Genomic DNA, 18,275 nt, shown 5'->3' on the forward strand with positions numbered 1-18,275 from the left:
CACTAAAGGTTAGTTGTAGAAAAGGTATCCAGCTGTAAAACGACATATTCATATAATCAATAAATAAAAATAAATGCACCCTTTTAAAGCCTAGCCAGGCTCATGGGCCCGGTTTCCCAGTTTCAATGGCGTATGTATTCCCCAGCTGGACAGGATGCCAGTCCTTCACAGCATTACTCATTTTTGCCAGCTGAGTGGACTGGAGCAACGTGAAATGAAATGTTTTGCTCAAGAACACAACACGTTGCCCATGCCCAGGAATCAAAACTACAATCTTACGATCATGATGCTGACGCCCCTAACCACTAAGCCACGCGCCTCCACTATATAATCAATGCTAGCATGGAAAAACAGTCGTAAAATTGAGCAGATAATAAAATATTGTGTATGTATGTGCATTTCTGTCTATATCTATGAGTATGAACTTAAATGTCATTGTAAACACTGTGCTATGAAGAAAGCTTCCTACATATCTTATCACTGTTTGTCTTTGTCACTAACATTATCCTGTTGTATATTATTTATATCAAATTTGATTACTGTAATATATATATTTCATTTACAGATCTTTACTATCTGCTTAACTGAAGTGAATGGCCTCAATTGTGTCTTGGATACATTTTCCTACATTTGTTTCAAGTTTGGGGAACCCATGCGCTTTAAACTACTGATGAACATGTTAAAGAATACAACTTCTCAACAACTTAGCTTCCAGGTGCGTTGCCAAACATATTTCTTCGATTCATTCAAGCATCCATCCATCCATCCATCCATCTTCTCCACCCACTATTCCTAGGATGCTTGTTGGAGTAGAGTCCTCAGACTCCTGCTCCATAGGGTCCTATTGGAAGCAACCATTATTACAGTTTCTGGTTGGATTCCCAAGCATGACCAATTGAGACTGACACATAAAAGGCACCCACTACACTCTGTGGAGTGGTTGGCATTAAGAAGTGCATCCAGCTGAAAAAACCAAGTCAAATCAGAATGGAACCTGGTTTAGCTTTATGGCATGTCAGTCCCAGTTAAACCATCTAACCCATGCCAGCATGGAAAATGGACGCTAAATGATGATGATGATATTAATTTTGGTCTACCCCTAAGTCTTCAACCAGTTGACTCAGCTTGAAGAATCCCTCTTGTGACATACTAATTACAATGTCTGTAGAATGAGAGCACTGATCTCTCAATGCAGAGAAGTAGCAGCTTGACCTGGGGAGACTTTCTAATTTCTGAGCTACACAACCAGTCAAGTAATGTTACTTCAAAGATCCTTCAAAGGAACCCCATTTCAGCTGCTTATATTTAAAATTGTGCTCATACAGTCATTACCCTTCAATCATGACCATAGGTGACGATAGGCACAAAAATTGATTTGAAGATAACATGTTTCTTCCACCAATCTAAACAGCTATGATGTTTTGATTGCTAATTTTATGGAGAAAAAGATGAAGTAGAAAAAAATTGAAAGAATAAATGTAACTTACATATTTTTAAAAATTATTTCTCTACAAGTTTTTTTTTTCCTTCTAAACAGTATGAGAGAAACATCTCTATTGTCCCACTGCCTCTGCCACTAAAATTTATTTTCTAAACACTTTGTTTTACAAGCTTTTAGCATTGAAACTATTCATATTCTCCCAAAATATTCTACCTGTTTTATGTTTAAATTGGTTAGATCCTACCTTTTGCACCTATCCTACAAAGTCATTCTAAAAATAAACAGTCACATCATTGAAATCTTACTGTTATGAAATAAGTGATGATTAATTCCAAGCAATGTAAATAAATAAGCAGTACATTTGATAGAATAATCTGAATGCTAAAGGCTTAAAGTTATTTTGAATTAAGATATTTAGAAATCATATCTTTGCATATTATTATTTATGATAATTTTGTTTCTTTTTCTCCCTCATAGGTGGCATGTTTGAAATTTGTTAATAGCATGTTAAATGCAACATCAACCCTTAATCATCGAGTTTTTCTGCAACATCAGTTGCTGGCAGCTGGCTTAGATATTGATTTCCTAGAAAAGGTATGTAAATTTCATACTAGTATTTAATTAAGATCTTGTACAATTTATACTAGATTTTTTTTTTTTACTCAATGTAATTTAGGCCTGTTGTTCCCATCAAATTGTTATACATACATACTTATATACATAGATACATACATATGAACGTGTGTGTGTGTGTATATGCATGTGTGTGTGTGTATGTATGTATGTGTGTGTATGTATATGCATGTGTGTGTATGTATGTATGTGTGTGTGTGTATATATTGTCCCACCCATGCCAGCATGAAAAGCGGACATTAAATGATGATGATGATGATGATGATAATATATACATATGTTTCATCAGACTTTCCTCAACAATTTTAATATTTGTGTCTAATCTCTATAATGTGCATAATATCAAGTTCTTTATCTTCAGACAGTAAAACAAATTATTCAATTAATTCAGAATTTTCTATCTTGTTTTTCTGAAAGTTTTTTTTTTTTTAGCTTTTAAACTAATCACATCAGGCCAAAAGATTCTACCTGTTTTGAAATCTCAAAGCTATGAGATGATACATGATTAATTCAAAGCAGCATGAATAAATGAGCATTACATTTGACAGAGTAACCTGAATGCTAAACGGTTAAAGTAACTTCATTTAAAAGTAGAAGTCAATGATGTGTGTGTGTGTGGGGGGGGGGGGAGCATAGAAATTATTACCTGACAAAATTTATATGATGGAGAAGGGTGACTATCGGTGTTTTCTGCCTACCACTACTATCAATTCTGTCATGGGAAATGAACCTTGAAATAATGTCTGTTTTTTTTTTTTGTTTTAATTTTTATATATATATAATAGTCCCAGTATTTAAGTGCTTAGGGTATTGAGAAACTGTGGTGCATCCCAGTTACAACTTAATTTTGATTAATAAACAATGCATGCATTCATATATACATCTAGACAGCAACATTTAAGGTTTCAGATCTTTTTTTATATTTATTAGAGGCTGTGTTTCAATTGTTGGAAACAACACAACTGTTATACAAAATTAAACTGCATTGCTTCTAGATTTTTAGTGCTGTGTTTCTCAACCACTTTTAATCTATGGAACCTTTTGATTCCTATTTTACTCTGAAGGACCTTCCTAGCAATTCGGTGTTTAAAAATATCCTGTTATATTTTTGCAATTAAATACTATTAGGAATTGTATTAAAAAAATTGTTAAAATATTTTGTTAACAAAGTCTTATATGGACTTCCACAAGGGCCATATGGACCCCAGTTGAAAACCATAATATTATAAGAATTTTGGAATTTCAAGAAAATATGGAATAATTCTATTTTGCAACATTGGAGCTTGAAGCAGATAAGCTATAAATAATAGCATGTAAATATTGGGTTAAAACCCTTTGAATAGAAAAGTCAAAAGCTGTCCATGGAACACATAGGGCATCTCTTGACTTATCTCATCCAAAGCATTTTTAACTCTACATTTATACATCATTATTTATCTGCTTCAAGATCCAGTGTTCTAAAAAAACAATATACTGTTAAGTTTTCAATAGTACATTCATTTAAATTTACTTTCTTTTCCATTTATTAGCAAGAAACTGAGGGAAATGGTTGCGAGTTGGCAGAGCTTCATCATGAAATTACTAATTGGAAGACCAATTTCATCAATGTTGAAAACATTCAAGAGGAACAAATAATGGCTGAAAGCAGAAATTCAATTCTTCGTCGAGAGGTAAGAAAAATGTTTATGGTATTACATTTGACCTGTTTTGACTGTCAGACCTATTTTGATTATTATATAAAGCACAAATCAGTTTATCATGTTGGGAATGGTTTAGGGATTCTGTTACTACTTCACATATGTTTCAGTTTTCCGTTTTGGCTCTTTCATTGATTAATACCTTCTTATATGAATACAGCTCATAAAGTCACATGGCCTGGTAGTTAGGATGTTGCACTTGCAATTGGAAGATTGTGGTTTCAATTCGCAGACCAATAGTGTGTTGTGTTCTTGAGTAAAACACTTCATTTCACATTGCTCCTGTCCACTCAGCTGTAAATAGGTAACCCTGTGGTGGGACTAGCATTTCATCCAGGGGGATGTCGACCTGGTCACCTAACCAGTGGTGTGGCATCATTCAAAGGATACAACAATGCAAAGAAGTGCATTGTGACCAGTGGTGTATAACAACATCTGATAGTCTGACGAATGCAGTGATAATAGTACAGCATCTCAGGTGTATCAAGGAAGAAAAAAGACAATTGATAATGTATTGGAATCAGATAAATTCATTCATTTTCATACCCATTTATTTTAATCCTTTCCATTTGAATTAACATGAAAAAATACTTTTACTGTAGTGTTGTATGCTGTTTTTTTATATTCTCCTCTACAACTTTTGTTATCACTTTTGAAATTTGAATAAACTTTACTACTTTTCAGGCATATAACTATAGAATGCCCAGGAGGAAAAAAAAAATTAATGAATTTATCTGACCGCCCAATCCATGCCTTTCACAAGAACCTTAACATTGTCACTGAAATTGCTTCTATTGTTGCAGATGTGGTTTATTAACTGTTTACTACTTCCCCTCTTTATGTGAAGGCTCAGCTCAGTGGTTAGAGTGCCAGGCTTACAATCATGGCATAGTGAGTTCGATTCCCAGACTGGGCTGTGTTATATTCTTCAGCAAGACACTTTATTCATGTTGCTCCAGTTTGCTCAGCTGTAGGAATGAGTTGTAATGTCACTGGTACCAAGCTGTATTGGTCTTTACCTTTCCCATGGATAACATCAGTGGAGTGGGGAGGCTGGTATGCATGGGCGACTGCTGGTCTTGCATAAACTACCTTGCCCAGACTTGTGCCTCGGTGGGGAACTTGCTAGGCGCAATCCCATGGTCATTACTCTTTACCGTTTACTTCCCCCTCTTCACACATTTTTTATTGGGCCCTTTAAAGGAACAATAAATGAATGCAGTCATCTTTTATCTTTTACTTGTTTCAGTCATTGGACTGTGACCATGCTGTGGCACCACCTTCAAGATTTTTGGGGGTTGAACAAATTAACTCCAGTGCTTATATTTTTTACATCTAGTACTTATCCTACTGGTCTCTTTTGCAGAACTATTAATTATGGGGACATAAACAAACCAACACCAGTTGAGGGGACAAACAAAGACACATACACACACACACACACACACACACACACACACATGCACGCACGAACGCACGCACACACACACACATACACAAGCACACATGCATGTCCACAATATATGGTAGAGCTCCATACAGTTTCCTTCTGCCAAATTTATTCATAAGGCATTGGTCAGCCCAGGGCTATAATAGAAGATACTTGCCCTAGGTGCTACACAGTGAGACTGAACCTTGAAACTGCATGATTGTAAAACAAGCTTCTTAAGCACACAATCACACCTGTACCTATGTTAGGGTATCAACATCTATAGTCTAAAGGAAAGATATCTATAGTTGCAACAATCATTGACTAAATTATACTAATATGTTTATGACCAAGCAAATTTGAGATTTTGAAATAGTTATGAGATTAATTTTTTTTTGAAGTAATATCAGAAAAAAAAAATTAAACAGCTAATTGAATTCGTATATATATCATGTTTCTGTTTTGATCACTTGTCAATGCACATGGGTAGTTAAGAGGATATACTAAGAGGATATACAGAGAAAAACTATTTATATAAATTGTACTTCATACTTAAGGCTCTGATGAAGCTATAAGGTGTTACTCAGGCACTCAACTACGAGCCTACTGCATCTTACAGCAGAAACGGCTGTAAGCTAATGAAGTTCATAAGATAATCATTTATTCCTTTGTCATCTCATTTTCTTATCACTGCTCTGTACTCGTTCTGAAGCATGTGTATATTGAGTTCTACACCAAGTTATTAGCCTTACAATGCCTAAGTGAAATATCAAAATATCTATTTACTTCTTAATTATATCTTTGTAGAAATTAAAAGCATAAATTTCCTCAATATCTTTATGTGTATTTTATTATTTTTTTTTTTTTCTTACAGGTGGATATTCTTCAAGCAAAAATGAAAGTAAGTACTCAATAATGTTTATTATACTAGCACTGCTTCTATTTCGTATTTGAATTTGTTTTTATATATGCATTGTTCAGGTATTCTCACACATACTTTGCCCGCTATATTCATATAAATCGTGGACTGGCGAAATGATTCATCTCTGATCCTGTTTGGGTAAAAGATGTTGATAAGCCACAAAAATGGCAAAACATCAATGTCCATCACTGCTAGATGGGATTAGAGGGGAGTTACCTCGCCTGTCCATTACTTTCAGGTGTATTAACACCTGGCGCTTTGAGAGAGTATTCTCTACCATACTAAATTGCAGCCTACCAGCAAATACACGAGCCATGTATGTTCAGTATATGTGGTTGATAATGTTTGTTACATGAGCGCTACTTCTATTTCATATTTGAATTTATTCTGAAGTACTTAAAATTTGTTTTTGTATTCGCCTTGCAAGACACTCTAGAAAAGTTGTAACTGGTAATGCTTTGAAAATCCTTCTAAAAATAATATCCTTTAGTCATTTGATTTTGTATTATACATTCTTTGAGCCATTGCTGCGCATAATGACATTTTAATTTATATTTATATCTTGGTACTTTCAGAATATTCAAAATGATTTTGAATCTTCAAAAAGTCATCTTACTGAGGTAAGCATTCATATTTTATATAAAAAAATGTTTTATTCAATAAAGTGTGACTTGCTGCTCAATGATTTCATGTAAAAAGAATTCCAAAAGTGAATACCTGGTGACATTCGGAGAGCTTTTCCAGTAATACTTTGTTTAAAACATTTATTCTCTGAAGCCTTTTGTGCATACATATATATGAGGGGTTAAAGTATGAGAGAAGGGGCAAGAGCATAGCAGATTTCTTGCTGTAGAGAAGCTACATGACTACACACACACACACACACACACACAGATGCATATTCACATGCTCTTTCACTTTCCCTCTGTCTATATATATATGTATATATACATACACTCACTTTATGTGTATTTATAGATCTATCTATCTACCAGTCTATCTGTCTGTCTGTCTCTCTCTCTATGTATGTATATATATATATATATATATATATATATATATATACACATAATTAAGGGATCAGCAAACATTTGCTTCACCACATACGGAAGTTCAGAAATAGCAGCTAAAAAAGCTGAGACTCCAACAGATAGCATTACTTGTAACTCACAAAGGCAAACACCAGAAGAAAAGACAATGAAAACTAACCATTCGAAGTTAATCATAGACGCGTTTCTGGATTATGAGCGATAATACTCAATTTCCTTCATCGGTATGATATTCCAGTAGTAAATTCAACTATGCTAGCAAACCGTGCATGCATGAACGAGTGAACATCATGCATCGGCACAACCTGAAAGCATAACCGAACCTACCTCGGCCAGCCAGTCCACTATAAGAACTTTTAAATAAGTTCTCCACCGATAATGGTGTTTACATACCGAAGGGCTTGGTAAAAATTATTAATTGTTGATTTATTAATAAATTAATAAACCTTTACCCTTTTAATTGTAATATATATATATATATATATATATATATATATATATATATATATATATATATATATATATATATATATATATATATATATATATATATATATATATATATATACATACATATATATATATATATATATATATATATATATATATATATATATACTTTGATTTAGGTGCAGGCGTGGCTGTGTGGTAAAAAGCTTGCTTCTCAACCACATGGTTCAGGGGTCAGTCCCACTCTGTAGCACCTTGGGCAAGTGTCTTCTACTATAGCTTCGGGTGACCCAAACCTTGTGAGTGGATTTAGTAGGCAGAAACTGAAAAAAGCCCGTCGTACATATATATATATATATAAATATATATATATATATATATATATATATATATTTATATATTTATATAAGGGCATTACTACGCAAGAATGCCTCATGCTATGAGGGACTACTAAGGTCAAACTACCATAATAAACACATTTTTACCGAAGGCGAGGAAATGCTGTACACTTTGATTAATATGCCCACTCTACTGACAAATATGAGTGCATGTTTTCCTGATTTATAGATTCTTTGATAGCTATAAGTGTGGAGGTGTGGATTGGAGTGAAAGCATTTGAAGAGGCCAGGATAATGCATGTAAGACACAAAAGCGATCTAAAGAAGAATGTTACAACCGAGAAGGGGAATGACAATGACCTTTTTGTGTGCACAGTCTGTGACAGACCATGCCTTTCTTTTGCTGGGTTCGAATCTCATCTGCGAACCCATGGAAAACAAACCTCCACCAACTATTTTGCTTATATGTCTGTGCACACCTTTGAATGTAGTGTATGCCAGAAGGTTTGCAAATCTAACGGAGGCGTCAAAAGACATTTTAAAATCCTCTAAGATCAGAACTTATCTGCAGCTCTTGGTGGTCCAAATCGGATGTGCAATCTGTGTGGCTGTCTTTTCAGAACATTGTCTGGTTTAAAAAGCCACATCAGATACCATGGTGGTTCTAAGGTGTAGGTACAGGAGGTGGTCAAACAAACTCTGCATAAGGAATAGACAACCACCATATATATGTATATATATATATATCAACCCATGCTAGCATGGAAAGCGGACGTTAAATGATGATGATGATGATGATATATATATATATATATATATATATATATATATAGAGAGAGAGAGAGAGAGAGAGAAATAATAGTGCAAACTCAATGCAAATTTGTAATATTTCACAGAGAAAATATTAAATATATAAACAACAATTTTTCACCTATGTTCATGTATATATATATCTATGATGTGTGTATGTATATGTATATATAATTTTTTGACCCTCTCTCTGCTTTTTTTAGGCCAGTAAAAAATCAAAAGATTATCAAGAAAGAGTCTTTGAATTACAAGAAAAAATGGAAACATTAATGGTGAGTACAAAATGTATATTTGGTATATTCAATAACTGCCGTTGTTAGAAAGGAAAGAATTATATCCTTCTTTAAAGAATATATGTTTCAGTACCTTGAAAACTGGAATAATCTCTTGTACTCTGCCTTAACATTCCAAAAGTGAATAACTGGTGGGTTATCACTTTTGGGGAGCTTTTCCAGTAATGCTTTGTTTAAAACATTTATTCTCTGAAGCCTGTTGTGCATACAGATATATGTGCATTCAGATTACTCAGTGAAATGTAATATTTATTGATTCACTTTGTTTTGAATTAATTAAGCATTATCTTCTAGCTTCAAAATTTCAATAATGTGATTTTGTTTAGTTTTAGAATGACATTGTAAGATAGGTGTGAGTGGCTGGATTTGGTCACTTTGAACATAAAACAGGTAGATTTTTTGGGACTGATACAGTCAGTTTAAATGTTTAACGGTAAACTCAGATCAATGAAATAAGACTTCTTGTACAAAATGTCATCTCCTGGTGGTTGAAATAAAAGGAAAATATGCATAGAATTTGTTTCAATAAATATATGCTATCAAATTCATTTTAGATTGATTTAGTAAATATATAAATTAGAGCTTATTTTTTTGTGATGCCCTAGCATGGAGACAGTCCAATGACTGAAACAAGTAAAAGAAGGAACTTTCAAATTAAAGAATAAAGATATGAACCATTAATTCAAGAAGGTGTTTTATTGCATTCCAAGTTCCATTAACACAATGCTAAAGAGCAACACAGATTAAGTCTATTTATCTTTCTCTGGTAGTGTAGATTTTAGAAGAGAGATCACAGGTGTGAAATACATACTTAGTTCTTTGATATCTGTCTTGTGATAAGTTTTCTTATTTTTTTACCTGTTCTTAATTTATCTTATAAATTTTCATTGAAATCTTAGCAATTATACGAAGAAAAAACTGGACAACTTGCAGGCAAAAATATAATTGCAGATGTATTGCGTTCTGTGGAATCCCCAGAGTTTACACCAGTGCGTCGAGATAGCTCTGCTTCAGTTACTTCAGCAGTAACAAATGTTATTCCTGGTAATTATATGTTTTTTTTTCAAATATATGGTTATCAGCTGCTCTCCTAGGTCTTTTTCTCTCCCACTCTCTCTCTGAGTGGTTGACGTTAGGAAGGGCATCCAGCTGTAGAAACTCTGCCAAATTAGATTGGAGCCTGGTGTTGCCATCCGGTTTCACCAGTCCTCAGTCAAATCGTCCAACCCATGCTAGCATGGAAGGCAGACGTTAAACGTTGATGATGATGATGATATATATATATATATATATATATATATATATATATACCGGAATAAGCACATAAAATGTGCAACAAGGTGGAAAAAAGAGTATTCAAATACCAGAGGTAGAGTAATATGCTTTATTTAAAAGCAGCAGAAATACAACAAAAGACTGTTACTCGGAGTTTCACGTTCCCGTTCATCGGACAGTTTTGTTAGAAAACTGTCCGATGAACGGGAACGTGAGACTCCGAGTAACAGTCTTTTGTTATATTTTTGCTGCTTTTAAATAAAGTATATATATATATATATATATATATATATATTTATATGCATGTGTGTATATATAAATATTATTTACAAAATAACAAGATGGAATGAACAGGCTTTGAAATGCATATTATGAGATTATTACCCAGATAATATTAAACACACACACACACACACACACACACACACACACACACACACAAGCATTGTTTTGTTAAATAAGGTAAGCCCTCTAACACTCTAATCCTGCAGTCAGTCTCATTGCAATTGATATTGCTGGCCAGCAGGAGAAGGCAGTACCATCATAGCTGCATTATAGGCTGCTGGGCAAATCAGTGCACTGGGCCCTATAGTATTTATTGACAACAAACCACTGTATACATAGATTTGAATTCGTCTCCTAGACTCATGGAGCCACACTTGCAGTTGTTCAGTGTGTCTATGCCTCAAAATGGCATTGTGAGCAGGAGATACATTTTGCTGAGCAACCCTATCTCCACTACATATACATATTAAGGCTCACTTTAACCCGACACATGTAAGATTCTGAATCTGTTTGCAATATTTTAATTTCTTTTCTTCCCTTCATACAAAAATCTGTCATTCTTTTACGCTTCCATTTACTATTTAATCTGATACATTCCATTTCAGCTCCTCCACCAGTACCACCAATCAGGGAGAATAACTCTAATTACTCATCCAAAAGAAAATTTGAACCGAAAGTTAATTTACCAGTCTTGAACTGGCTCCCATTGAACAATGTTCGAAAAACAATTTTTGAAGTAAGTCCTTTGAAGAACATAAACCTCTTTCATCTTCTCATGTTCAATTATTATATTAGTTAGTTGATACACAGAACAGATTGAATGATCTGAAAATTATAACATTGTTGTTATATGGAAATGAAAAATGGCTTTTAGCTACTTAAATTATTAAAAAATTACTATTTGTAAATCTCACAATGAGAGATATTCAGTACTTTGGAGTAAAGATTGTTTGCCAACATAACATAGCAGTCCTGGTTTAGGATGAATGTTGCTGTAATTTAACCCCAGGAGACATCATCTCCAGCCGGCTATATGACATGATTTATATAAATCCAGACCCTGTTCCACACACTTCTATACATAGATATTGTTTTGAGCTGAGTTGGGGTGCTAGATTCCCTTGTTCGAAAATATAAGGACACAGGTCGTGTCATATAGCTAGCTGGAGACGATGTCTCCCAGAGCTAAATTACAGCAACATTCATCCTAAACCAGGACTGCCATGTTATGTTGGCAAACAATCTTTACTTAGATTATATTTTAGTGTTTTAAATTATAAAAGGTAACTTGCAGGTGTGGCAGCATGGTGAGAAGTTTGCTTCCTAATCACATGGTTCAGGTTTCAGTTCCACTATGTAGCAACTAGGGCAAGTGTCTTCTATTTTAGCCTCAGGCTGACCAATGCCTTGTGAGTAGATTTAGAAGATGGAAACTGAAAGAAGCCTGTTGTGCATGTGTGTATGTGTAGACACAAGTGTGACTGTGTGGTAAGAAACTTCTTTCCCAACTATATGGTTCCGGGTTCAATCTCACTGCATGGCGCCTTTGGCAAGTGTCTTCTACTATAGCCTCGGGCTGACCAAAGCCTTGTGAGTGGATTTGGTAGACGGAAACTGAAAGAAGCCCGTCGTATATATATATATATATATATATATATATATATATATATATATATATGTGTGTGTGTGTGTGTGTGTGTGTATGTGTTTGTGTGCCTGTGTTTGTCCCCCTAGCATTGCTTGACAACCGATGCTGGTGTGTTTATGTCCCCATCACATAGCAGTTTGGCAAAAGAGACCGATAGAATAAGTACTAGGCTTACAAAGAATAAGTCCCGGGGTTGATTTTCTCGACTAAAGGCAGTGCTCCAGCATGGCCGCAGTCAAATGGCTGAAACAAGTAAAAGAGTAATAACCTGGCACCTGTATAGAAATATACTTCCTTCGTAAGTCTTTGGACTCTGAAGTTGGGTCAAGTGTCTCTATCTTCTCCATTTATATACTTTGCCATATGGTTTATTTTGGATGCAAAAAGATTTATCTTTAGCTATTTAGCTAGTTTATGCAAAAATGTGCCCAATCTGAGAAAAATAACACCTATCAATAAAGTTATCAAATATATTTAGCTCAGGAAATGGATAATGGATGGTAGGACAGAAGAAAGAGAAGACAGGTTTTCTGTGGAAGCTGAGTAATATTTTATGTATTGTTTCAGGAACTCAGTGACGATGTCATATACAAAGAAATTGATTTCTCTGATTTTGAAAGCAAATTCCAGATTTCTAATAATAATAACAATGCCTTCAACCGATCTTTTAAATGTGAGTATTACAAATTATTCTAGTTAACTTTTTCAATTTCAGTATAAGTTACTTCGTGTGTGTGTGTGTGTGTGTGTGTGTGTGTGTGTGTGTGTATAGGTATTATTATGGGTACACTGATGAGGTAAAGTGTATGATTTCATTTGTTCTACAACTATTATGTAATTATTTCAGCATTTTGTTGAAACATGTGTATGTTTTCTGCTTATTATTATTATTTCTATTATATGCCTTAAGAAAGTTTGTATAACTGTTAATGATAAATTTTCGGCTTTCAAATGGAAGGAAAGTTAAACCTTGGTTTGTCAACTTTGCCTTTCGTTCTTATGTAGTTCTTTAAATAAATCGATCCCAGTCAAGTATTGGGGTCGATTTAATATACCTATTAATCATCCTAGATACGAATGGTATTATTAATAGGAAATGAAGAATACTTTATTTGTGACTGATATATATATAAACGTGACTACCATAACATTGCACAGGATCGTAAGTTATGTTAAGAAGGGGAAATAATTACAATTTAGTTGCGCATATAAAATTGTAATTGTGCCAAGGGAAATAACTCACATAACTATTTCAGAAGAATATCAAACATATTCAGATGTATATTTTAATAGCTTCTTTGTATTATACTATTTTACCCTTTTCTTCATTAGGACTTAATTTTTAAAATCAACTAATTAGTTTGAATTTCAAACAATATTCTTATTTACTTTTTCTTTTGGTAGTTTCAGTCAAATAGACTGAGGACATACTGTACTAATTTTATTACTTCATGAAAACTGTTTTTATTTGTTTTAATAGCTGTTCGCAAATTGAAAAACAGACTGAAGGTGTTGGATAATCATCGTGCGAGAAATTTAGGTATGTTATTTTTGTATATTTTACATTAGTTTTACAATTTCAGTCTTTTGAAGACACAACTTATTAGATGCATATTTTGTTTGATAGCAGCTAAATACCCTCAAATAACATCATGCTATCTATTTTTTTAAAAGATAAAGAATTTAGTCCTACTGTGTGGCATCTTGGGTCAATATCCTCAACTATAGCCCTGCATGGAAGTCTGTCGTGTGTGTGTGTTACTGTCTCCTTGCTTTGACTTCGTATGGTAGTTGTAAATGAATGTCACCATCATGCAAGCATTTCTTTCATTTCCAATCTTCTGTGTAAACATGCCAAATCAAATACTACCTTACTTGGAAACAGATGAGGGTTTGTGACAGGAAAGGTATCCGGCTGTTAAAAATCTACCTCGACAAATTCTGTCCAACCTATACAAGCATGGAAAAGTGGACATTAAAATGATGATGATGATGATGAATTCAATAGTAAGCAATTAAAAAAATACTAATGTTTCTTTCATGTTGGTGATGTCAGATTGTATTGTGTGGATGTAGTTTGGCAGGCTGTTTTGAAATGTTCTTTAAATAAGATTTTTGATGTGAAATTGTGTGTTGAAACAGATTGTGAAGTCCATACATCAGTGGAATGTCATTAGCTACAGCTTGGAAATTGTTGGCCATGTGTTTCTTTAGTCCTCGAATGTTTGACCACATCATCATGTGAGCATTGAGGATCTTTTCTCTCTCCTCATGCACTTGTGATGTTGTTTCTCTTATGCTGGAGATGTACGATTGCATTGCCTGGATGTAGTTTGGCAGGTTGTCTATCGATGTTCTGCTGGACTTGTCTGTGGGGAGTACACAACCTCTCTATTCTTCGTGCATTGTATGAGTTTATGCAGGCCACATGCAGATTCTTAAACAACGAAATATAGTGTTTTTCAACATGTTGCTATCCTGGTTGAGGCTCATGATTTGCAAGATTCTTGATGTGACATTTTCCTTTTGTGTATGTTTAACCTTTGCCTTTCTTCAACTCCTCTTTTACAGTTATAACTCAAAGAAAGATTGGTCATTCTGCCCATCAAATACGTGAATATATTGACAAATATGACACCAAAAGTCTCCATGGAGACTATGCGGAACTTCTATTAAAATATGTGCCTACCAAAGATGAAGTAAGCTTTATTGTATTTTTTTCCATATTTATGCATTCTTAGCTTCAGTTATATAGTAATTTCTACTGAACACACCTATTGAGCTGACAAATGAACCTCCATGCTGGTCGGTCAACCAGCTAGAAATAGCAGTCAGATTTCCATCACATCACACTCTATTATTAAGAAAGAATGGATACATTGAGTACCGTAGTTCGAAATATATAAAAGATTTGATTGTTACAACTATAGCAAAAACAGCATACACTCACACATACACACCATGTATGTGTGAGGTAGAACACAATATTACAAGCACAGTAGGAGCTTTTGCTTTATTCTTTCATTGCAATATGGTCAGAAGTTTCAACTTGCATCACTACAAAAGAAATATGATCAGTTCTATCTATATATATATTTGTTTGAGAATAGTACAGTTGAAAGGTATTAAAACAATGTCACTTTGTATTTTACTGAAACTAAGACAGTAAAATGTACAAAAAATAGTGGCTGTTATTGTTATGTAAACTGATTATAAGGAGAAATACATTGTTATTTTTGCAATACACTACTAAATACATGAAATAAATCATTGCTCGTGTTTATGGAGGAACTGTGACAATATTTTTGACGACCAAGTGAGGGCTTTTATCATTGTTATACATTTTATATGGTCTTCGTGCTTATTGTACTTATCAGTTATTATTTTACTTCTTCCTTTTCAGGCAAAGATTCTTTCCAGATATTCCAAAGACTATTTCACTTTGGACATGTCAGAACAGCTTATGTATCAGGTAGGTTTCAATTTTATCAATATAATAAAAAAAATGTACATGATAAGTAACTTGTTTGTTGATGAATAATTAATTAAAAACTGATCTCAGTAATATTGTGTCAAAGAAATATGACTTTCTGTATGTAACAAAATGATTATCACCATCTAAGGACCATTTTAATGCTTGTAAAATTATCATTAGGAAGGCAAAGGATGCCATTGTGTATAACAGGCTCTCTTGTTTCACTTAAAACTGTCTCTTACTTCCCATATTGTAGTCAGGCTTCTTGATTCCTCAGCCACAGGATCAATATTAACCATGTAGAATCCTTCTTCCGGCCATTCTTCAACCAACATAACTCTGAAAACAACAAACCTGCTCTTAAAGCTACCATATTTGTTGCTCATATGCAACAAGCCATTCTCAAAGTTCTCTTTTTTATCTTCACTCTTGCTTTTAATTAACAAGTGTGAAAGTTCCTTGGATCACTTCAGCCCAACATAGTACTCAGGCCTGATGGTATTCCTATTAAATTTCTGTAGAAGTATATCTCAGAGCTATCTCCAATCTTATGATCGAAGAACTTGCAGAAAGTGGTGAGCTGGTTATGGGCATCTACTCTAAATGTATTGAAACATAAGACTGTGTTTTTTTTTATTTTTAAGAAGGGCAATGTCTCTGATCTTACCAATAACACCAAGACTCAATAATTCCATATATCAAAGAAATATTGTCTGCAGCATAACACCTTCATTACTCATGATAAAGATTAAACTAAAACCCTCATACTTTACGTAAGACCTTACAATCTTTAGCAATTTTTTTTCATTATAACTGCACGTCAATGATATCAGTCAAAACTATACTTCAAAAGCTAAGTTTCATATTCATGGCAAGAAAATGCTTCAGCTTTGAACAGTTCCTGATATTTGACAAAGAGTACTATTTACATATCATACATTCAAGATGGGTTATCTGTTACATTACACTCAAACAATTTAGATGACATCAAGAAAAAAAAAAGATTATCCAATAAATTAGCAAACCACTTGATGACTGACTGACCATCTCTTGTACTATTACTATAATGGTTCCTACTTCCTCAAATGAAGAAACTATGTACTATCAAAACCCAGTCAGTACAGTCATCTCTTACCTTCTTTTAAAAACAAAATGAGTCTAATACTGCACACCCCTTACTAGACAATTTGCCCAGTGCTGTAACTGCTAACCTCTAGAACTATCTTCCTACCAATTCTAGAAGGATTGGTATTCAGGTCAAGTTAAACATGGTGCTAACCTCAAAGTACCATTGTCACCAGTCTGTAGAGGCCTGTAAAGAATACAAACACTACTCTTTTCCTTGAGCTAAATAATTTGTAAAACATGGTTTATCTATACTTTGCTAAAGTAAAGTTTCTAAACTCATAATAACCTTAAATGACATTTTTTACTCAAAATGCTTATCACAGTAATACTGTAAATATTACAAAATGTATTTATATTTTGCAAACACACACGGAATATGTATATTTACATGTTTAATTTACCTAATATCCTTGTATTGGAAATATTTTGCATATTGAAACAAAATTTTACATCAAATAATGTAAAGATAAGCCTTTAACTTGTTTCAGTCATTGAACTGTGGCCATGCTGAAGCACCACCATAAAGGCTGTAGTCAAACAAATTGCACCCAGTACTTATTCTTTTAAGTCTGGAACTTATTCTATCTGTCTCTCTTGCTGAATTACTAAGTTATGGGAATGTAAACATCCCTACACCTGTTGTCAAGTGGTGGTGGTAGTGGGGACACATACACACACACACATATGTACGATGGGCTTCTTTAAGTTTTTAAAGTCTGGCACTTAATCTATCAGTCTCTTTTGCCAAACCTCTAAGTTACAGGTATGTAATGAAACCAACACCAGTTGCCAAATAGCAATGAGCAATAACCACTAACATAGAGACACCCCCCACCCCACCCCACCCCACCCCCACACAAGATGGGCTTCTTTCAGTTTCTGTTGACGAACTCCAGCCTGACACTATAGTAGAAGACATTTGCCCAAGGTGCCATGAACCCATAATCATATGGTTGGGAAGCAAATTTCTTACCACACAGCCATGCCTGTGCCTATGTTTCGTGTAAAATGTAAATTTTTTATAAAATTTCCTATAAATTCAACAGTTACCCTAATTATAATTGATTTTGTTTTAAATATCTTAACTAATTGTTTTCTTGCAGTTGTCTCACATTGATAGAGTAGAGAACAAATTGAAAGTGATGACTTTCATGGGACAGTACCCAGATATTGTCAACAACCTGAAACCAGTAAGTAACTGCCTTAATATTAAATGTAAAATCTTAATTGTTGAAAATGTGTAAAATAATCTATACATTTGACACATTCTGACTTCATTTGCATCTTCTTTGTTATTTCTATATTTCAAATTTGAACTTCTAATTCCACTAAAAATTATGATAATATTATTTTATCCCTTGTACAAACTATCTGCTAGGGCAGATGGCTGTCAACTACTAGG

General features: G+C 33.9%; 1 protein-coding gene across 4 annotated transcripts in view; it reads left to right on the plus strand.

Annotated features, from left to right (window-relative positions):
- The window catches only part of LOC106881506 (formin-like protein 3), a 91,844-nt gene that overhangs the window by 61,234 nt on the left and 12,335 nt on the right, over window positions 1-18,275 (plus strand). For all 4 annotated transcript variants that reach the window (XM_089358697.1, XM_052970744.2, XM_014931916.3 and 1 more), the window contains exons 8-20: window positions 566-715; window positions 1,919-2,035; window positions 3,604-3,744; window positions 6,075-6,101; window positions 6,698-6,742; window positions 8,973-9,041; window positions 9,962-10,106; window positions 11,228-11,358; window positions 12,838-12,943; window positions 13,751-13,810; window positions 14,842-14,969; window positions 15,674-15,742; window positions 17,977-18,063. In XM_089358697.1, coding sequence (XP_089214823.1) covers window positions 566-715; window positions 1,919-2,035; window positions 3,604-3,744; window positions 6,075-6,101; window positions 6,698-6,742; window positions 8,973-9,041; window positions 9,962-10,106; window positions 11,228-11,358; window positions 12,838-12,943; window positions 13,751-13,810; window positions 14,842-14,969; window positions 15,674-15,742; window positions 17,977-18,063 — 1,275 coding nt within the window. The remainder of the gene's footprint in view (window positions 1-565; window positions 716-1,918; window positions 2,036-3,603; window positions 3,745-6,074; window positions 6,102-6,697; window positions 6,743-8,972; window positions 9,042-9,961; window positions 10,107-11,227; window positions 11,359-12,837; window positions 12,944-13,750; window positions 13,811-14,841; window positions 14,970-15,673; window positions 15,743-17,976; window positions 18,064-18,275) is intronic.

This window comes from Octopus bimaculoides, chromosome 1 (genome assembly GCF_046866305.1).
Source record: "Octopus bimaculoides isolate indiv1 chromosome 1, ASM4686630v1, whole genome shotgun sequence".
Taxonomy (NCBI): Eukaryota; Metazoa; Mollusca; class Cephalopoda; order Octopoda; family Octopodidae; genus Octopus; species Octopus bimaculoides.